This window comes from Psammomys obesus, unplaced genomic scaffold (genome assembly GCF_907164565.1).
Source record: "Psammomys obesus unplaced genomic scaffold, mPsaObe1.curated_primary_1811, whole genome shotgun sequence".
Taxonomy (NCBI): Eukaryota; Metazoa; Chordata; class Mammalia; order Rodentia; family Muridae; genus Psammomys; species Psammomys obesus.
The window spans coordinates 6,903,618-6,926,202 of NW_026586550.1; the positions used below are offsets into that span (position 1 = coordinate 6,903,618).

A 22,585-nucleotide genomic window follows, 5' to 3' on the forward strand; every position below is an offset into this window, starting at 1 on the left:
CAGGGGGTGGACCGACTGGTTCCTGCTGGAGAATGTTGTACACTCACTTGGGTTGTTACATGGGGTATCGGGTGAACTGCATTGGGTTGAGGATTGGGTGGAGGGCGCTGGTCTGACTGAGAGGGAACGAGCTGGCACATGGGAAGACTTCTGCCAGACACGTGGCTAGGCAGGTGTTACATCTGGTAAGAGGAGGGGAACTCACGGCGGAGGGGATACAGGCCCCCCTGAGCAGGTGGCAATCAGAGCAGATGCTGCTGAGTAACCCGGAAATCCTGTGAGGTAAAGCTTCCAGGCTGAGTGGGCTGTAAAAATGGCCAGTGTGGTGGGAGCTGCCATATTCCTGCTGAAGGAAACTGAGGCATGGAGAACAGTAGTAAATCAGAGTCAGGGCCTCAGTGCATGGGGAGTTTTTGTCACCTCAAGCTGCATTCCCAAACTACACCGAGAGGCATTTTAAAATCATGCATTTTCCTCAGATGGGACAGAGCAGGTTACTTTCTGGAGGAACCATGTGGCAGAATACTCATGAGCAGGGAATGGGCAACTTGGGGGGCAGAATGGCAGTGGAAAAAGATCCCGAGAGGCCCTCATAACCATATGGGGGGTGGAATAAAACATTTGTTAATTTGTGAGTGTGTGGGTGCGTGCCTGTGGAGGTCAAAGGACAACTTGTCTGAGTCGATTCGCTCCCTCCCCCATGTCCAGTCCAGGAACTGAACTCAGGTCATCAGGTTTGGTGGTAAGCACCCTTATTTACTGAGCCAGTTGGTGGCCAACGGGCACAATGTTAGTCTATGCCAGAGTGGCCTGGTCCATTCTGTATTTTAGAAGCGTTTTCACTGCAGGTTGGGAAGAGTTGGGCCACCAGAGAAGTGGTGCCACAATACTGGGGTTAAAATTGAACACAGAATACAGCAGAGCTGCTGGGTGTGGTGGCCTACGCTAGTAATCCCAGCACTTGGGAAGCAGAAGTAGGTGGATCTCTGAGTTCAAGGCCAGGGCTAAAGACAGAGAAACCCTGTCTGGAAAAACAAAACAAAGTAACAAGAGGAGTGGTAGCTCATGCCTATAACCCCACCACTCAGAAGGTAGAGGCAGAAGGATCTGAAGTTCAAGGTCATGCCTGAATACTAGTTATTTCAAGGCTAGCCTTGGGAGACAAGACCTGTCTCAGTGTAGTCATCCTGTGTCATAAGAAGGCTACGCTTCTTACAAGGCTGGCTAGAGCAGTTTCTTCAGCCCCCGGAAATATCGCAAGGGCTTTCCCACACAGGAGTGGAAGGCCTTGTGTGAGTAGGAAGCAGAAGGAAGTATGAAGATAGCCAGAAACAGGTGTTGGATTCTGTCATCACCATCAACAATCCCTTGGGGCCTCTGCCAGCCACTGTGTCAGCTGCCGTGGGCTTTGTACCGGAAGGAGCAAAGGCCTCAGTCCTTGCTGCCACGGAGAGGATTCCCATTCCTCCTTAACAATACAGTGGGAACTCCCTCTATCTGCTTTATGGCCTGGAACCATTGCTTAACCCCCCTGTGCCTCACTTTCCTTGTTTCCAAAATGGGATTTTGTCTTGAGGTCTATCTTGTGGTACCCCTGTGTAAACTGAGCCTAAACTTTGTAAAGACCCCTTTCGCTGGTGGAGTCCCGCTCAGGGCACCTTTGATGGGGATGTGGAATGGAGTGCAGAGAACTGTGAAGACTTGGGCAAATGGAGAGGTAGCTTTTGTAGTCCTGATTTCCATCAGAAGTGGATTGTGAAGGTGCCAATGGAGGATTAAGTCAACCTTGTAAAGAGGCCTCGGCGGGAAGACTAAGGTGTCCTGACTCCACTCCTTAGACAGTAGGAAGTCTTCGAAGAACAATGCCCTTGGTTTGTTTTACTCCAGACGTGACTGGGCAGACTGGGTGCGCAGAGGAATCAACAGAAGGACTGAGGCTGGAGGAGGTAGTGAGGCCAAACTAGGGTGGCAAGCCAGAGAATAGGAGCCAGGAGCCAGGAGGGAGAGATGTTGAGCTGGAACATTGTGGCCAGTGGAGAAGGGACTGAGATGGTTACAGAACAGGAATCTGGGAAAGTGGAGACTCTGGGAAAAGCTGGGGACACGGGAGGACCTAGCTGGGACGTGCTGGAGATTCGGTTGTAGGCGGCTGGATTTTCTAGAGCTGCTGGGGCAGGAGAATCTACTGGACAGTTAGGAAAGAGTGAGATGTGGAGAAGGCTGGCAGCATTTGAATGATAAGGCTGAATTAGCAAAGTGACTGAGCTTCTGAAGGAGAAGGTGGAGAGGGGGAAGAGCAGAGACCCTAGCTGAGGGGCACGTGTGTGTGTGTGAGTGTGTGTGTGTGTCTGTGTCTGTGTCTCTGTTGGGGGGAGGATGGCCAGAGGACCAGGATAAGCTCTGCCTTATTGATACTCTCATGTAAAAGATATTAGGTAAATACTGAGGCATATTCACCTTTCATAAGTAGGAAGGTCACAAAACGGCCTTAGTTCATGTCCAGAACTGTGTGCTAGCACTCAGCCCTTGTTCATAAGCACTGGCCACCTTTTCTTTCTGCAGGAACTCAGTGGCTCTTCCATGGTCCCCATCATGACAGAGGTGGAAACTAAAACAGACCCTCCCACCTTCAATAGGACCAATAAATTTACAGCTGGCTTCCAGAACATTGTCGATGCATACGGTGTAGGTAGCTACCGAGAGATAAACCCAGGTAAGGATCTGATGCCTTGTACAATGGGGTAGCAAGAAATTGAAAATTACTAAGGTGTGACTCTCGCTAGATGCAGGAGGTGAATCCAATTATACCGTGACATCCAACAACTCATTTGGTTTCCTGATGTCTTGTACTGTCTTTTGTAAATGCTGACTCAGGAAACATTGGGTTTTGGTCTTCATTCCTCCTTGAGTATGTATTTGGTTAGAGTTAGGGTGTATGTAAGTAGCCCAGGTTTGTAGCTCAGAGTGGCCCTGAACCTGTGTTAGCCACTTTTTATAACACTGGCCAGATATTTCTATAAATGGTTTACAAAAGATGGGATTATATTAGTATTTTTCTGTTGCTGTGATAAAATGCCCTAACAAAGAAACTTAGGAAATAAAGGGTTTCTTTTAGTTCCTGGTTCCAGAGGGGCATCATGGCAACAGGCATGGTAGACATGGCAGTAGGGCCAGGAAGCTGGGGAGTCACACTTTCATCTCTACACACAGGAAACAGAGGGAACAAGAAGTGGTACAAGGCTTTATAAAGCCTAAAATCCATGCCCCAGTGACATACTTTTTTCATCAAGGCTTCATCTCCTGAAGGTTCCCTAGAGATGCCCCTAGACCACAGCCTGCCAGTTTCCGATCCCTTACGTAGTACATGAGGTCTGAGACTCCATGCTCTACCCTTCACCCCCTTCCGATGCCATCAGCCAGGAATCCATCAAGGGATTAATTTGGTGGTTAGGTCAGAGCCCTCAGGATCTCAATCTTATCAGGAATCCAGCTCAGCAAGCAGTCAAAATCAACCATTATACAAGTCGTCAAACTTTGTGACTGTGGGAAACTTGAGTCGCTTGTGTAAGACTTAGTGCTTACATAAACCAAGAAAGGAGAATCTGTGCTCGTGGATTAGCTCAGGCATATGGGAGCCAAGCTGGCATGGTGTGAAGATGGAGGAGGAGAGACAATCAGGAAGGACTGTGTAAACTTGCCGGCAAGTGGGGGACCCCTATAGAAATCTTAGTTCAGGGGTCTCAGCTGCTGTGAATGTCACCCCTACAGCTCCCTACACCGTCATCACCTTCCCCTTCCTCTTCGCTGTGATGTTTGGAGATTGTGGTCACGGAATGGTGATGCTAATGGCAGCCCTGTGGATGGTTCTGAATGAGCGGCAACTGCTGGCTCAAAAGAGCACCAATGAGGTGGGTGGTCAGCAAATGTTCCAGGAGGGAAATGGTTAAGATGTGTATGTGAGGAGTTGGTCATGGTGACTCACGCAGGAAGATCTCTGTGAATTCTTTGAGCCTAGTCTGGTCTACATAGTAAGTTCCAGGACAGCTAGACTAAAATAGTGAGACCCTGTATCGAACAAACGAACAAACAAACAGACAGACAAACAAACAAACAAACAAACAACATGAGGGGCTAGAGAGACACCTCAGCAATTAGTGCCAACCACTCCTGCAGAAGATCTGAGTGTGGTTCCCAGCATCCATGTTGGGCGGCCCACAACCACCCATAACTCTTGCTCCAGGGGGCCCAGCGCCCTCTCTCGACTGCCTCAGGCACCTGCATACATGTGGCATACACTCATACAGACACACATACATAAGGAATAACTGTAAGAATCAATCTTTTTAATGACATGTATGTGGTTATCACTCTAAGGAATAACATAAAATAGCCCAATTCAACATAAAACCCTTAACCAAGGTGGTTTCTTTGCGTGTCTTGATGTGGTAAGTTCACCTTTTTCCCCCCACTGTGGCATTATGAGATATCGGGTTTTGGCTCACTTATTTTTGTTTGTTTGGTTTTTTTTTTTTTTTTTTTAGGCAGAATTTTATATATCCCAACCTGGCTTCAAACTCAGTGTGTAGCCAAGGATGACATTTCACTTCTGAGCCTCCTGTCTCCGCCTCTGGAGATCTGGGATTGCAGGCATGCGTTGCTATGCCAGGTTTATGTTGAATGCTAGACAAGCAAAGCATTGATTTTTGCTGATGTTTGGGTGTCCTGGGGAATAAACCAGGGCCTTGTGTGTGCTAAGCAAGGGTTCTACCACTAGGTTATACCTCCAGCCCCATTATTATTATTATTAATATTATTACTTAAAGATTTATTTATTTATATTTATACAGCATTCTCCTGTATGTATGCCTGCTCACTGGAAGAGTGCGCCAGATCACATTATAGATGGTTATGAGCCACCATGTGGTTGCTGGGAATAGAACTCAAGACCTTTGGAAGAATAGCCAAGGTTCTTAACCTCTGAGCCATTTCTCCAGCCTATTATTATTATTATTATTATTATTATTATTATTATTATTATATTAGAGACAGGATCTCACTATATAAACCAAGCTGGTCTCAAACTCACAGAGCTCTGCTTACTTCTGCCTCAGGAGTACTAGGATTAAATCTAGGCCCCCTGTTAATTTTTAAAACAACTTGCTTTACTCTGATTATAGATATTAATTGTAGATATTAGGTCAGACTATAGTTCAACCACCTAGAAAAAGATCATGATGAATGCTTTTGAATATATGTCTATTTTGTGTGTTTGTGTTTATCTGCAAATACTTAATTTTCAAAAATTGCCATCAAGAACTATACATTATTTGTAGCTTCCTTTAAAACCTATCATAAAACACTATGAATATTTGTTCATGGCAGAACCTTTAAGAAATCCGAAGGAAGGCTGGAGAGATGGCTCAGCTGTTAGAGGCTAGGCTCACAACCATAAATATAAGAAACCCCAAAGAGTCCCAGGTTTTGGAACTTCACAGCTCACTTGGAGTCTCTCTGCCTTTGGCATGGGCTGGCTTCCATGGTATGGTGAAGATAGAAGCCCCTGGGTGCCTGTACTGGTTACAGTTTATCTGCTGGTCAGTTAATGGTGGATGTGGTCATGGTAATACATTTGATAGAGTGGAAACATGCCCTTAGCTATGTTCCAGACTATAAGAATGGCCGCAGTCCTTTGGAACAGGCTGGATTGGTAAGAGCGAATGCCATGATGTCATTGTGAGTTAATCATAAGCAAGGTCAGCCTTGTGACCAATTCATTCTTCCATGACAAGTTTAACAGATGCCATTTTCCATGGAAGATATTCAAAGTTGCAAAGCAACATGTCAGCAGGTCTTAGAATGAGTGATGCCCACATCCAGTGTCCCAGGAAACTGCTTTCTGAAGCAGATGTGGCAGACAGAAGCCAGCTCTGTGAAGACAAAGCCCCAAGTGAAATAGATCTTACCTGAGAAGGTGGGGCAGAGGCCAGCTCAGGGCTTGTGTCCTGGAGGTGCTGGAGACCACAGCTTGCCAATTTCCAGTCCCTTCCTTAGTCGTGTGCAAGCCCATCCATTCTTCTAAAAAGAGAACACGAGGCTCAGTTTTTGTTTGCACAGTGAATACAGGCCAGGGATTATCTGACCCACATAGGCCCAGGCGTATGGAGATATGATGTCTGCCTTGATCGTGCCTTCTCTCCCGACACTGCTGATGCTGGAGATATCCGTGTCACTCTTCCCTCCTACATCACTTCAGAGCCCCTGACACTCTGTTTCCCTTTCTGTTTTCCTGGGCCAGATCTGGAACACCTTCTTCAATGGGCGCTACCTGATCCTGCTAATGGGCATCTTCTCCATCTACACCGGCTTGATCTACAACGACTGCTTCTCCAAATCTTTTAACATCTTTGGCTCCTCTTGGAGTGTCCAGCCCATGTTCAGAAACGGCACATGGAAGTAAGTTTGTAGCCTGCCGGGGTGTGCTTGCGGGCCACCCAAAGACCTCAGTGACTCCTGGCTGTCATCCACAGCTTTGCCCTGAAATTTCATCCAATAATCCACTTTCTAAAAGAGATTTTTTTTATGAGTAATTTACATGTATGGATGTTTTACCTGCGTGTATGTGTGTGTACCATGTGTGGGTGTAGCTGAGGTCAGAAGGCATTGGAGGTCCTGGAACTGCTGTTATAGATAGGTTTTCTGAGCTGCCGTTTGGTTGCTGGGAATTGAACTTGGGGCTTTTGCAAGAGCAGCAAGTACTTTTAACTGCTAAGCCAGCTCTTCGGCCCCAGTAATCCAGTTTTACCAATTGTGTGCATGACTGGGACCAGTTCCGCAGCCACTAAGCTGGTCATTGTAACGCAGAGAGATAGCTTGCAAAATTTCTGCTCAGGTGAATGTATGCTGGGCAGCAGGCACTATTGTAAAAGCAGGCGGTCCAGCACTTGGAACCTGAGCATCCCAGGAGGAGCTGTAGAAGCCTCACAGAGAATGGGGTGAGGATGGCAATGTGCCGTGCTCTTGTGTGGAGATGGAGGGTGGCATTGCCAGCCAGGAATTTAGCAGAGAAGACTTTGCTTTAAAAAGGCTGGCCCAGGTGCTGGAGTATACAGCTCCTCAGCATCCAGAGTCCCAGGCCCCACCCCATGCAGCAGGGGTGCTCCTTAGGCTTCCCAGAAAAAGCTGGAGTTCAATATTGGAGCAAAGAGGAGAGTGAGAGTTTGCATTGGCAGCTTCCTGGATTTGCTTGTGGCTGGCAGTCAGAAGGGTGAGTGGAGGGTGGGCGAAACTAGCTGGAAGCTAGCGGGACTTAGACTCCACAGTCGGCATATCCCATGTACTTTCCACGACTGTTTTAGCAGCTAAGCAGACTGAAGTACAACAAGCTAGGGTTGTGGATCTGGGTGAGGACGTTCAGAGTATGAGAGAAACAATGGGGTTACAGCCTTGGGTTCGGTCCTGCCTCCTTCCCCCATCACCAAGTACTAGAACATTCCCCCCACCTTTATTTTTTTCTCTGTTTGTTCATTCATTTGTTTATTCTTTCCTTCCTTTCTTCTGTTTTTGAGACAGGGTCTCACTCTCCTGGCCTTGAACGTTTAGAGATCCACCTGCCTCTGCCTCACAGGTGTTGGGATTAAAGCTGTGCCTCACTGTGACTAGCCTCTGACACTTCTATTTGAGGAAATGCAAGGGTTTTACTTTTCACTCAAGTCTGTAGAGGACACACACACACACACACACTCACACACACACACACACACACGTACGGGGGGGGAGAGAGAGAGAGAGAGAGAGAAAGCAGACTCACTTGAGGAGATTAGCTCTGGGGAACTTTCTGTAGGGCACTTTGTTTGCTAGAAGGCTCTCTGGAGAGAATGGAAGGAGTTTTGCTTTAGAAAGAGGACTGAAATCAGGTCCTTGTACAAGCAAGTGGACCACCACTGACTCCATCCCCAGCCCAGATGGTGACAAGTTTTAGCTTGATTTGTGGAGGTTCTGATGGATCTCATTTGGTTTCTCTGGAAGGCCCAAGTTCTTGGTGTAGAAGATGGCAGCGCTAAAGTAATAAGGAAAAATGAAGGCTAAATCTGAAGATGGATGGCTGCTGCCTTTATGCACTCCACCCCATTACTAGGCATCTGAAGAGGCGCCTAGAACTTAGCTTTCAAATATATTAAATCTGCATGATTTCCCATAACTACGTGAAATTTCATTCTCCCTGGACCATGAATGAACGGGCTTGCTCTGCATTCATAGGTAGAGTGTGCCTGCAAATGTTCCCTTCTTCAGACTCTTCTGACACCCTGAATCCAGGGTGGATAGGGGCTCCACCGCATGCCCCAGCTGGCGTAAGGAGAACCTTGCTCTCAGTGAGGCTGAGGAAAGCTGGAGTCCTCCTTCACCAGAGGTGAAGAGCACTCAAGCTGAGTTTGGTCACCAGGCAGAGCCTGGGTCCTGGGTCCTGGGCCTGCTTCCTCCGACACTTGGCAGTGTCTTTCCTCTGGAGACTACCCGCAGTAAGCCCGTGTTTACTGGGGTTGGAGGTATGGCCCAGTAAGGAAGGCAGCACACTAGTGTCCTAAGCAGGCTTCCTGGTGTCCCAAGCCCCTGTCTGAGATCATGGCACAGTGATTCAGCATGGAGGGTGGGCGCCTAGTCACAGCGGTCAGTCTTCTTTATTTCAAACACATTCCCGGAGCTTCCTCTAGAGGCTTGAAAAGGGGGGGGGGGGGGGCGGGGGACATTTCTCACCTGATAAAGTGACTGCTGCACTAACATCGGGACCGAATTCAGCTCTCCAGCATCCACTCAAAAGCTGAGCATGGCAGCACATATTTGTAGCCTGGGCACTGGGGGGGGGGTGGGCAGGGGCAAAGCAGACACACCTTGATGTTCACTGGGCAGCCTGACCAAGTTTCACATCTAAAATTTTTCTTTTTTTCCCCCTTTCTTTGTGTGTGTGTATGTGCTTGAGTTTTACAGAGATCAAGGTCTCTCTGTAAAAAGTCCATCTGAGCAGGGCATGGTGGCAAACATATTTAATCTCATCACTTGTGAGGCAGAGGCAAGCAGATCTCTGTGAGTTCAAGGCCAGCCTGGTCTACAGAGAGTTTCAGGACAGCCAGGCTACACAGAGAAACCCTATCTTGAAAAACAAAACAAAACAAAACAAAACAAAACAAAAAAGTCTATCTGTCCTTCAGGACCAGCGCAGGTGTCCTCTGGGAGACCTCATGATGCTATCCTGTCCTAACCATCTCTCCTTACTCTCTGTTTCCCTCAACCCTCCCCACCTTCTTTGTGGATATGTTAAAACTTCTAGTTTTCCTGACTGCACTCTAGTCAGGGCTACGGCTCTTTGGAAACTTGGGCTGTGAACCTGTGTTGCCTAGAGGGTACTTTCAGAAGTGTTAGGGCTCAGGACAGTACCTGATACATGGTAGCTACTCTGTCACCAAATATGGAGCCACTGAGTGAGCAAAACTTCCATCTTGCCAGCTTCTGGGCTTTGATTGTCTTGCAAGCTCATGGCTAATGATACTGTAGTGTTTCAGCACCAGAATGATTGTTTTATATTACTTTTGTCTCCCTGCTTTATCTTTTTAGTGCTCACGTAGTAGAAAAGAGTCCATATTTGCAGCTGGACCCAGCCATCCCAGGAGTGTATTCTGGAAATCCTTACCCATTTGGGATTGATCCGGTAAGAATGCCCTTTGGGGTGAAATGTCAGTTATGGATAATGTGTAAATGTATTTTTAATTCTCCTGACAGAATTGTGTCTCTGAGGCTTCCTTCTGTCTGCTATCCTAGGCCTAGTCTTGGAAGCTTCTAGCCTCCATTCAATCTAACCTAGGCCTAGAATGTTTTCGGCCTCTGAGACTTACTGCTGAATAAACTCACCCTTTCTAGTTCTTTCTGAACTCTGGCTAGCTGGTTCAACTCAGCTGTTCTGGCTTAACCTCCTCTCCAAGCTGAATGATTCAAAACTGGCTTCTCTCAGTTTCTCACTGAATTGATCTGTTTGGCCTCAAACTAACTCTAGAAATCTGTTCTAATCATCTGGCTCCTTCTCATTCTCTGGCTTCTTCTGTCTTTTACCCATGTCTAGCTTGTTCTCTCTTCAACCTGTCTCTGTAAAACTTTCCCAATAAAACTGCCTCCTCCCCTATCTCTCTGTGCTGCCTTTAAGTCGCCCCCCTTTCCTCTGTCCTTGTAAGAGTTGGGCATATCCTATTCTGTCAAGTTTTTCTGATCTGCCATTTTGTCTGCCTCTCAATTAGACATCACTTTCAAAACACGGTGCTTCCTTCTACAAACTAACTTTACCTTCATTGTTTGGGATAAAGGTGTGTAGTGAGGGTGTGTCTGTATTCTAGCCAGAGGGATTGAAGGTGTGCCATTCCATAACAAAGACCTAGAAGGTCTTTGGCATGTGGATGTGATTTCATGCCAAAGCAGCCATGTTGTTGGAATAGAATTCCTCCACAGTGTGTTATTGAGATCTCTGAATAGACAAGGAACAACTAAAGATGAGATGAGATAAATTCAGAGATTTGTGTGACAGGCAGAGCTGTGTTCAGTAGATGAACTGCCTTGAGCTCTCACTTTCTGTATAGTTTCCTGCCTGCTTCCTTCTCCATCAGCTATCTGTTGCTGGCTAATAATGCACTTTTTAAAGGCATTGGAGCCGAGAGAGGCAGCTCAGCTGACGAGGTGCTTGGTGTTACAAGCAGGAGGACCTGAGTTTGGGCTCCAAAACCTTCATGTCAAAAGCCAGATATGGACAGGCATGACGGTACATACCGTTAATCACAATACTCAGAGGCTGAAGCAGGAGATTTTTTTTATGAATTTGAGGCCAGCCTGGTCCACTTAGTTTAGACCCTATCTCAAAGAATACAGCAAAACAAAATCTAGGCATAATGGTATGTTCTTGGAATCCCAACCATCATGTGGTGACAGGTGGATCACTGGAGCTTGCTAGCTACCCGGTCTAGCCTGCTTGGCCAATGAGACATTCTGCCTCAAAAAAAAAAAAAAAATACCTGAAGTCTCTCTCTCTCTCTCTATTTTATGGCCTAGAAAGCATATATATTAAATAAGTTTCTTGATATCCTGACCAGGCCCTCTACTGTGGTATTTCTTTGCAGTGGGTAACATTTTGCACGGTGAAGTATGACTTTACCTTTTCTGCAGGCCAGAGATCAAACTTGGGTGTCATCCTCAGAAGCAGCTACCTTGTTTTTTTGAGTCAAGGTTTCTCAGAGACCTGAAGTTTGCCGAGTAAGCTAGGGTGGCTGGCTGGTGAGCCCCAGGAAACCTGTCTTAGGCTCCCCAGCAGTGGGACTAAAAGCGCCTACCACCACACACTTTTGCTTGAGTTCGGAGAAGTGTTTGCATGGCAGACACTTCACAGACTGACTGAGATCTCACCCAGACTCCTGTGGATTTCTAAGATATGTTCCATTTTACTTATTTGTTTGTTGTATCTCTCAATCAATTAGATGCGGCATTTTCCAAAACCTTTACACTGTGAGATCTCTGAGTAGGGAGAAAATATATCTGAGTTGTGAATGGAAACACTTTCATTCATATACAGCTGGTGCATGCTGCCACTAGGTGGCAGTGTTGTGCTCCCAATCAACCATAGACTCGATTATTTTTAGTTTTAGTTTTTGGAGGATACTTTTTAAAAAATTAATTTTTTAAATTAAGTACAATTCATTCACTTTGCATTCCAGCTGTAGCCCTCTCCCTCATCCCCTCCCAGACACACTCTCCCTCCTTCTTCTTCTCCCTTGCCCCTCCCCAAGTCCACTGACAGGGGAGGTCCTCCATCCCTTCCCTCTGACCCAAGCCTATCAGGTTTCATCAGGACTGGTTGCAATGTCTTCCTCTGTGGCCTGGTAAGGCTGCCTCCCCCCTCAGGGGGAGATGATCAAAGAGCCAGCCACTAAGTTCCTGTCAGAGATAGGAACTTGGACACTGAGCTGCCATGGGCTAAATCTGTGCAGGGGTTCTAGGTTATCTCCATGCATGGTCCTTGGTTGGAGTATCAGTCTTAGAAAAGACCCCTGGGCCCAGATTTTTTGGTTCTGTTACTCTCCTTGTGGAACTCCTTTCTCCTCTAGGTCTTTCATCTCCCCCTTCTTTCATAAGATTCCCTGCACTATGCCCAAAGTTTGGCTATGAGTCTCAGCATCTGCTTCCATACTCTGCTGGGTAGAGTCTTTCAGAGGCCCTCTGTAGGCTCCTCCTGTCCTGTTTCCTGTTTTCTCCCTCTTCTGATGCCCTTCCTGTTTGCCTTTCTGGATAAGGATTGAGCATCTTACCCAGGGTCCTCCTTCTTGCTTAGCTTCTTTAGGTGTACAGATTTCACCCTATCTTATAGGTCTAATATCCACTTATAAGTGAGTATATACCATGTGTGTCTTTCTGCTTCTGCGATAGTTCACTCAGGATGATCTTTTCTAGATCCCACCATTTGTCTGCAAATTTCATGATTTCCTTGTTTTTAATTGCTGAATAGTATTCCATTGTGTAAATGTACCACAATTTCTGTGTCCATTCCTCAACTGAGGGACACCTGGGTTGTTTCCAGAGTCATTGTCATTCTCAGCTGTGTGGGACAGTGCCTGAGTGGTCAGTTCCAGCTTCAGTGACTGAGGGTGACCAGCATGGGCCCCACAGTGGTTCTCCAAAAGCCTTCCCCTCAGTTGCTTCCCTCATGCACTCATCATATCCAGTTCCCCTAGGTTCTTCTCCCCTCACTCCAAATATAGCAGAAAGCATTGCATGGGGATTTTCAGACCTACTGTTCAGTCCCAGTTGCATTGTAAGTTTTAACAAAACAGGTAAAAATTTTGAAAGCCAGCTTGTAAACTGCAAAGTGTAGAAGACAAACATGAGTTGTTAATATTTGTGTTTTGTTTTGTTTTGAGACAGGGTTTCTCTGTTTAGCCTTGGCTGTCCTGGACTCTTTGTGGGGCCTTCTCTCCAACACCATGTGTTGTTATCTTTGCAGAGCGGAAGGCTTTCTCATTGGTCAGGATGTCATAGCCAGGAAACAGGCAAGGAGGAAATGTCAGGGTCTGGTGACTTTCCTTTGCTTTGAATCCCATTGTTCCTACCTTCTCTTCCTGCACAGCCCACACCCAGCTGTCAGCAAACCCCATCTGTCCATTTCTGCTCCTCAGATTCAGCAAGGATGGAGAACTTTACACTTAGAAGCTAGGGTGGGGCGACAAATGCTGGGGAGGGTGTGGGGGCAAAGGTGCCTCTATGCACCATGGGTGGGGGTGTAAGCACATGTGGCCGTCACAGAAGTCAGTATGGGGGCCCCTCAGAAACCTGAAAACAGAACTGTACGGCCCAGCTGGCCCACCCTTGGCTACACCACAGAGACACTTGCCCATTGGCATTCACTGCTTCTCTCTCCAACAGCCAGGAAATGGAACTTGCCTCGATGTCCATCAACACATGAATGGATAAGGAAAATGTAGCACATGTACACAATAGGATCTTATTCACCTTTAAAGAAAAATGAAATCCTGACATTTGCAGGAAAATGCATGAAACTGGAAGTTACTGTGTCAGGCTAAATACGCCTACTTCAGAAATACCAGTGCTGCTTGTTTTCTCTCCTTCAAAGCCTGTATTTAAAGCCTGGAGGTGGTGATGGGGGATGGGACTCTCAGGAGAATCCTGAAAAGAGATCTTAAGGGGGGTGGGGAAAAAAAGAGAGGGTGTCTTAGCTTGCTTTCTATTGCTATGATAAAACACCGTGACCAGATGCAACTTAGAGAGGAAAGGGTTAATTTGGCTCACACTTCCACATCACAGTCTACTAGAAGTCAGGGCAGGAACCTGGAGGCAGGAGCTGAAGCAGAAGCCACACGGATGGATACTGCTTATTGCCTTGTTCCTCATGGCTTGCTCAGCCAGATTTCTGTCTTTCTTTTCTCTCATTCATTCATTCATTCATTCATTCATTCATTCATTCATTCACTCTTTTTAGATTCATTTATTATGTATAGTGTTCTGCCTGCATGTACACCTACAGGCCAGAAGAGGACACCAATCTCATTATAGATGGTTGTGAGCCACCATGTGGGTGCTGGGAAATGAACTTGGGACCTGTGGAAGAGCAGCCAGTGCTCTGAATATCTGAGCCATCTCTACAGCCCTCAGCCAGACTTCTTACACTATGCAGGACCACCTGCCCCAGCTGGCTTGCTGGGCTGGATCCTCAGATATCATTCATTAATCAGGGAAATTCCAACTGGCCAAGTTAGTGGCCACATTTTCTCAGCTCATGTTCTCTTCTCAAATGACTCTAGTTTGTGTCAAGCTGAGAAAACCTAACCAGGACAGATAGTAATGGAATCTGAGTGACATAAAAGCAGAAATGAGAACTGTTTGGGGAGAAGGAAGAGAACCAGACCTAGAGGGAACTAGTGTCCCTGGGGAAGACACAGGCAAAGGGGAATGCAGTAGAACAAAGTATAATGACACAAACCAATTGCTTTGACTGTTAACTTGCCCAAAGAGGCCAGAAGCCAGTGCTCTTAACCACCTCTCCATCTCTTAACCACCGAGCCATCTCTCCAGCCTTTCGATTAACAGAAAAGTAATTTTAAAAAGAGGACCAAAACAAAAACAGCGAAGTAGTCCAGAGTTTCTGTACTATGTTGTATAAATAAAGAGTGTTGGGCTATATATTATTTATTACTAGCTCTACAATTATTGTGGTGGTAGTATTTAACCTTCCATCACAAATAATAAGACACAGACACCTGTTAGATTTTATAATTGCCTTATTACCTTGGGGTGGGCAGATATTTCTACCTACACTATCTCAATAACCTCACCATCCATCTCCCAGCCCTCATCCAATGCCATCAGCCTTAATCATTCCTAAGATTCCCATCCATAATCCCAAGGTACTTGCTTGTATTCTTCACCTGGACCTTTTCATGCCTCTCTTGGCCAAGACTCCAAGAGGAGTCTTTCCTCTTGGCCCACGTGATTTCTTCTCCATGCTAACCCAGTGAGGTGTCCTCCTTCCTCCGCTCTCTCCATCTGTCTTCCTCACATTCTCTTGGGAAACCTTAGCCACGCCTACCCCATTCTGCCTTGCCTAGGTATAGGCTGTTTAGTCAACCAATCAGGTATGTCTTAGGCAGGTTTACACAACAAGGATAGGTATATCCGGGGAGTAACCAGGTCTTGAGGGCATGCTACCATGCTTCTCTGCCATGATGGACTCTTAACCCTCTGGAACTGTAAGTCAAAATAAACCCTTCAATAAGTTACCTTGGTCACAGTGTTTCTTTACAACAACAGAAAAGTAACGAGTGCAGTCTCTGAGAAGGAAAGCAGTTTGGAGTAGGAAGTTGTTTGTGATGGAAGTGAGGAGGTGCTTGAATTTCATGTGAGGTCAAGGGTAGAAGCATGGCCTTGGGATGGGAATACAGATCACGGGTTTAGTGAGCTTTCTGTGGCAAGGAGGAAACATATGCACAGTGAGACCCTGATGGCTTAAGGTTCTGGAAAATGTCTTGCTATATGAGGTATTCCAGGGACTCAAAGCAAAATGGGATGTTACTAAAAAGGAGTTGAGATCCATTCTTACGTCAACATTCTGCAGACCATTAGTAAAGGAACTGAGGCAAGTTTGAGATTCTCCATAGTATTTCAGAATATCTTTCAATTTTCATATGTCTTTTGCTTTTTTGTATGTATGTATGGTATATGTGTATGTATGTAGAATTTCTGAGGGGAGGCATGCATGCCCTAGCATACATGTGGAGGTTGGATGACAACTTTGTTGGTTCTCTCCTTCTACTTTTGCATGACTTCCAGGGATAGAATTCTGGTTGTGTTTCAGTTTGCTTCCTGTTGCTGTGATTTTAAACACCATGACCACAAACAACTTGGAGGGGAAATTGTTTATTAACTTCCCAGGTCACTTGTCCATTATTGAGGGGAAGCTAAGGCAGAAACTGAAGCAGAGGCTATGGAGCGCCTCATAGCTTAGTTGCTTCCATATACAACCCAAGACCACCTACCTAGGGATGGAACCACCCACAGTGGCCTGGACTCCCACATAAATCACCAAGCAAGGAAACGGCTCACAGGCCAATCTCTGATGGAGGCAACAGGTGACTCCAGTTTGTCAATTGGACAAAAACTAATCAGCACAGGTAGGTAGCTGGGCTCAGCCATGCTTACTCAATGGGCCACCTCAGTAGTCCTTAATCTCTGGTTTTCCTCCAAGCACTGGGATATCTGATCAGTGGTACCTATGTTTCTAACACTGTCAGCACAGCTAGAGTTATAACCGTCTTGTCCTTTCCCCTTTTCTGAATTCAGTGTCATCGTCCCCAGACAATCTTAGGGCTTGTGTTGTTGTCCCAACTCCTTCAGATCTCCCCAATTCTGCCTCATGTCTTTCTTGTCATGTTTCTTATACAGATTTGGAACCTGGCTGCAAACAAACTCACATTTTTAAACTCCTATAAGATGAAGATGTCAGTCGTCCTGGGGATTATTCATATGATTTTTGGTGTTATTCTCAGTCTCTTCAATCACATGTGAGTTTCTTCTTTAAAAATATTTAAAATTGTGTGTGTGTTTGAGTGTGGTATGTGCATGTGAGTGCAGGCTCATGGGTTCCCTGGTAGTTGTAAGCTGCCTAACATAGGTTCTAGGAACCAAACTTGGGTCCTCTACAAGAACACAAGGATTCTTTATTGATGAGCCATCTTCCACTCTACATGTGAATTTCTTGATTCACCCTCTGAGTGCTCATCAAATGGCACTGATGAGGAGGAGAGGCAGAGCTACAAATAAGCCTCATCTGGGAGGTAGCTTCCCTGTGGGTCTGGCTTGAGCTGAGACAGGCTGGTTGGTCAGAATCAGGAGCACCTCTGTTTCTGCCATGCAGTCTATTGATGCAAACGTGTTTTTCTCCCAGGAAATGCCTGGGGGTTCAGCATGGGGCTGGGGAGCTCACAGCACCTTGTTTTCCCCCTACCTGAAAGGAAATGTTGGTATAGTTCCAGCTCATTCTCTACCCAATGGGCCAGGGAGGACTTGTATGAATTCTGGCCAAGGTGCTGCTGGAGATCCTTTCTCCCGGCTGGTGGCAGCCTCTTTTTCTCTTGCCCGTTCATGTTGGCACTCTGTTCCTTTCCTTCTGTCAACATCCTTGACTTGAAAGCTTCTAAACTTATTGATGGTAAACTTATTGGATAGCATAATATATGCTCATTCAGTGTGCCTGATTGTAGGTACCACAGAAATCCCACTTGCTACTTAGGATAGGCAGGACGTCGGGGCCCACAGAAGTGGTGGAGAGTTTGTAATCAGTCAGTTGAAGTCTCCCCATTAGCTCCCAATGAATGTGACTATAAGCTCAATGCCTGACATTACTATGATGCCTGGTTTTCCTTTTTCACTGTTTTAGTTTTGAGACGGGGTCTCATTAAGTTATCATGGTGAACAAATAGGATGTGGGACAGGGGGCAAATAGGATGGGGGACTGTTATCGTGGTGAACTAATAGGATGCGGGACAGGGGGCAGATAGGATGGGGGACAGGGGCAGATAGGATGGGGGACAGGGGGCAGATAGGATGGGGGAGGGGACAGATAGGATGGATGCGGGACAGGGGGCAGATAGGATGGGGGACTATTATCGTGGTGAACTAATAGGATGGGGCCAGGGAGAGTGTAGCATGCTGGAAGTCCTAGGTTCAGTGTCTAACACTGCACAAAATGGGTATGACGGTGGGGCACACTTGTAATTGCAGCTCTTGGGTGGAGGCAGGGAAGTCAGATCCTCCAGGTTTAGCTACACAGCAAGTTTAAGGCCAGTCTGGGCTATGGGAGATCTTGTCTAAAAAAGAAAGGAAGGAAAGAAAGGAGAGAGAGGGGAAGAGAATGGGAATATATGACCAGAATTAGTTAGGTTACAGGAACATGAACAACTCTAATCGCAATGGCTTAAGACCATGAATCATAGGAGCAGAGCTCACACAGGTTCCACCTCTGTCACCCTTTCACCCAGGGATGTAGAAGATGGGTGGCCACTACCTGGAGTGCTGCAGGTGCTGTGACTAGAGCTCCTCTTCGCCTGTAAGGCTCTGTCTTAGAGCAGAAGGCTCTGAACCTTCTATCATGGCATTGTGTCTTGAGAGAATTTACAAAATTTCAGGACCATAAAATACTCTTTTTTTCTTCTCTTGAGGCATTAGGAATTGAACATAGGGCCTCACACAGGATAGGTGTCTTGGGCACTGTTCTGTTGCTGTGAAGCGGCAGTATGACCTTGGAAACCCTTAGCATTTAATTTGAGGCTGGCTTACAGTTTCAGAGGGTTAGTACATCGTCGTCATGGTGGAAAGCATTGTGGTAGGCAGGCATGTAGCTGGAGCAGCAGCTGAGAGTTTTGTATCCCGATCCACAGGCAGTGGGCAGAGAGAGAGACAGACAGAGACACAGAGAGATAGAGACAGAGGGAGAGAGACAGAGTGGTGCTGAGTTTTGAAACCTCAAAGCCACCTGAGGACATACTTTCTCCACAAGGCCACACCTCCTAATCCTTCTAATTCTTCTCAAACAGTCCAACTGGAGACTGAGAATGCAAATATATGAATCTACGGGAGCCATTCAAACCACCACACTAGGCAAGTGTTCCACTAGTGAGCTACAGCTGCAGCCCCCCATTATTTAAAGGTAGGGTCTCATGTAGCACAGGCTGACTTTGAACTTGGTATCTAAGGATAGTCTTGATTTCCTGATCCTCCTGCTTCCATTTCCCTAGTTCTGGGATTACAGACACACTGTGATGCCTGGTTTTCCTTTTTCGGTGTTGTAGTTTTGAGACGGGCTCTCATTAAGTTGTGTAGGCCACCCTGTGACTCAGTGTGCAGCCCAGGCAGTGCTAGAACGCCTTTGGAGCGTCTGCGATTGCAGGCTTGTGTTACCAGACCCCGCTTTTAGTGTTCTTCTTCAACCCAATCAAGAAAGGTGAGGACCACCTAGTTAAATGTGTGTATATGTGTGACTGTTACATCTGGGGGGTGGGGGAGTGCCAGAAGATGGACCCCTGGACCTGAAGTTAAGCCCCCTGATGTGACTGCTGGGAATCAAGCTTGGGTCATCCTCTGGAAGAACAGCAAGTGATCCTATCCACTGAGCCACCTCCCCAGCCTCATATTTAGAATCATTTGTAGTTTCCAGGCTCTACCTACCCTACAGGCCATAGATTTGGAATCCCTGTCTTAGCACATGCGTAGGAGAAAAGCTTCCAAATGTCTTGCTATTGCTTAATTTCACAAATGTGACTTGGGAGTGAAGTCTTCGCGGGAAGCTGTGTCCGTATCACCTGATGGTACCGTCTGGAGAGACTTAGGCTCTCTAAATCTGCGTAAAAGCTCTCCCTGTGCGCTGCCTTTCTCTTCCCTTTTCTGTCATACATGTTTGTGCTTGCCAGCGGTGCACAGCTGTTTGCCAGCAGTGCTCAAGAAGGAAATGAGCCTTGTGTGCCCGGGGAGAGTACTTAAGCTCAAAGCACTAACGGTCCATTAATGTTCGCTCTTATATGTGTTTTCCACCCCTAGTTACTTCCGAAGACCCCTCAACATCATTCTGCAGTTCATCCCCGAGATGATTTTCATGCTGAGTCTGTTTGGCTACCTGGTTTTCATGATCATTTTCAAGTGGTGTCGATATGATGCCCACACATCCCGGAAGGCTCCCAGCATCCTCATCCACTTCATCAGCATGTTTCTGTTTGACTACGATGACTCCAATGCACCCCTGTACAGCCATCAGGTAGCTCTGCCTTGAAAACACCTCCTCAGACCCATTCGATTTCATAAAACGTCTCTCATGGTCTGAGTAGTTCTTTGCAAGATTGAGCCATCTTAGCAGTCTGGGAAGAATGTTGTATTCTCATCAAACAAGGGACAGGCACAGCTTTGTGTCTCCCGTGCTTTCTGCTGGGGTAATGCACAAGGGACATTATTGTTGAGGAGTTGGAAACTGGCTAGGAAAAGTGGAAAAAACTAATACTTCTGATGGGTTGGCTTGAATTGTAAAATGCACTAGTTTAAAACTCTTGGACTAGCAAGATAGCTCAGCAGCAGGTAAGTGCTCACTACCATTCTATGACTAAGCTCAATTCCTGGGACCCACATGGTGGAAGGAGCGAACCAAGTCCTTCAAGTCGTCCTCTGATCTCCACATGCATGCAAAATAAACAAGCAAGTAAATGTGAAAAAAAAGAGAGAAAGATTTAAAAATCTCATTTGGGAGGCAGAGGCAGATGGATCTCTAAGTTTGAGGCCAGACTGGTCCTATGTGAAGAGAGTTCCAGGAGAGCCAGTGATCCACAGTGAAACTCTTCTCTAAATACAAACCAAGAAGCAAACTAATAAAATCTTTTGTTAAAAAAGCTAACTCCTAGCTGAGGTTCACACAAAAGAAAATAAAAAGAAAACCAAGAACAGAAGTTCTTCTGTTTCTAAGGATAGTGGATTTCTGGAAAACTGTGGGCCGGGCTCTTGCTACCCCATGGTTCCCCATGTCAGATAGACCTCTCCCAACCACCACCATTTTCTGTTCTTCAATGGATATATGTTCCAACAGTTGGACTTTACTCCCACTCTGAGCTTTCCAATTTTCTTTAGCCTCTTTATCAGCCTAACAGCTGCCTCTGGGAATCTACAGGGGATTGTTCCAGGACACAATCTATAAATCTGCCTGTAGAAACTCCAGTCCACAGATGCTCCAATCTCTTGTGTATGGCTGTCCTGGAACTCACTTTGTAAGTTCCTTGAACTAACAGAGATTTACTTTCCTCTGCCTCCCGAGTGGTGGGGTTAAAGGCCACCAGGCCCAGCTCTTTAGTCCCAAGTTCTTTAGCTGCTCCCTGGATCACTTGGCATCCAGTGCAATGGAAATGCTATGTAAATCACCATGACACCATTTTCTAGGGATGCAAAGGCTAGAAGAAGGTCTTCTATGTGTTCAGTACGGAGAGGTTTTTTTGTTTTTTTCTTTTTTGAGACAGGGTTTCTCTGTGCAATCCTGGAACTCTCTGTAGACCAGGCTGCCCTCAAACTTACAGAGATCCACCTGCCTCTGCCTTCTAAGTACTGGGATTGAAGGTGTGTGCCACCATGCCCCAGATGAGGTATTTTTATTGAGCTGAGTGCAGTAGCACACGCCTGTGATCCCATCAGTTTGGGAGGCAGAGGCAGGCGGATCTCTGTGAGTTCCAGGCCAGCCTGGTCTACAAAGTGAGTCCAGGACAGCCAAGGCTACACAGATAAACAACCCTTTCTTGGGGTTGGGGGGGAAGAAGAAAAGTTTTTGATTGGCTGGATGTGCATATGTGGAACTTGCAGAGACCGATGGTTGAGTTTATCTTACTATTTGTTCGTTATCTTAGTGTTTAGGTGAACATATAAAGTCATGAGTTTCATCAAGGCATCATCACACACTTGTGTCATTGTACTTTGCTCCCATTTGTCTTCCTTCCTCATTGTTCCTCCTCCAGCATGTTCCTTCTCCCCATAAACTGTATTTTTTTTTTTTTTTTTTGAAACTAGAAATGCTTCCTTGGGATTGGATGCAAAAGAACGCATAATTCTTTTACCCTGGTCTCACACAGAGATGAGCTAGCTAATGAAGTTAGAGGGCGGGTTTTTGTAATTCCGTCCTGATTCCTCTGGACCAAGTTCTCTGGCTGGGATCACACATGCTCTTCCATGGAAGCATCCTCTGCCAGGGACTGCCTACATTAGATGTCCTAGTTGACTTTGAGCCTTTTTCTTGGCTTCTAGCTGTGTTCCCTTCCCTCCAGAGGCAGCAAGCAAAACGACAACCTACTTCCTGACAAGGCTTTTGCAAGAGAACTGGTTTTAGATAATAATCAGAGAAGAAACATACCTCAGAGGGCCCTTTTGTGTCTGACTCTTTTTTTTTTTAATTTTTATTTTTTTAATATTAATCACAGGTTATTTACTTTGTATCCAGCCGTAGCCCCCTCCCTCATTCCCTCCCAATCCCACCCTCCCTCCTTCATCTCCTCCCTGTCCCTTTCCAAGTCCACTGCTAGGGGAGGTCCTCCTCCCCCTTCCATCTGACCCTAGCTTATCAGGTATCTGCAGGACTGGCTGCAATGTCCTCCTCTGTGGCCTAGCAAGGCTGTTCCTCCCTCGGTGGTGGTGGTGGTGGGGGTTGTATCTGACTCTTAAACACACATGACAGCCCTGAGCTGGCACAAAGGGAGTGTGTTTTAAAGGGTCATTTATTCCATGCTGGCATCAGAGTGAACATTTATTTGGATTTCCCAAACAAACCCTTTCTCGTAGACACTGGCCCTAGAGTAGCCAAGTAACAAGCTCTTTCTTGTAGCCATTGGCTTTAGAGGTTTACTTTCCTCTGCTCCCGAGTGGTGGGGTTAAAGGCCACCGTGCCTAGCTCTCCCGCCACGTTCGTTAGCTGCTCCCTGATCACTTTGGCATCCGGTGCGATGGAAATGCTATGTAAATCACCATTTCCAGTATTTCC

The 22,585-nt window shown here is 46.4% G+C and overlaps 1 protein-coding gene across 2 annotated transcripts in view; it reads left to right on the forward strand.

Moving 5' to 3' along the window:
* Atp6v0a4 (ATPase H+ transporting V0 subunit a4) overlaps positions 1-22,585 on the forward strand; it is a 77,960-nt gene that overhangs the window by 45,636 nt on the left and 9,739 nt on the right. For both annotated transcript variants that reach the window (XM_055602050.1, XM_055602051.1), the window contains exons 11-16: positions 2,563-2,713; positions 3,769-3,908; positions 6,296-6,453; positions 9,607-9,700; positions 16,477-16,595; positions 19,627-19,840. In XM_055602050.1, the coding sequence (XP_055458025.1) occupies positions 2,563-2,713; positions 3,769-3,908; positions 6,296-6,453; positions 9,607-9,700; positions 16,477-16,595; positions 19,627-19,840 (876 nt within the window). The remainder of the gene's footprint in view (positions 1-2,562; positions 2,714-3,768; positions 3,909-6,295; positions 6,454-9,606; positions 9,701-16,476; positions 16,596-19,626; positions 19,841-22,585) is intronic.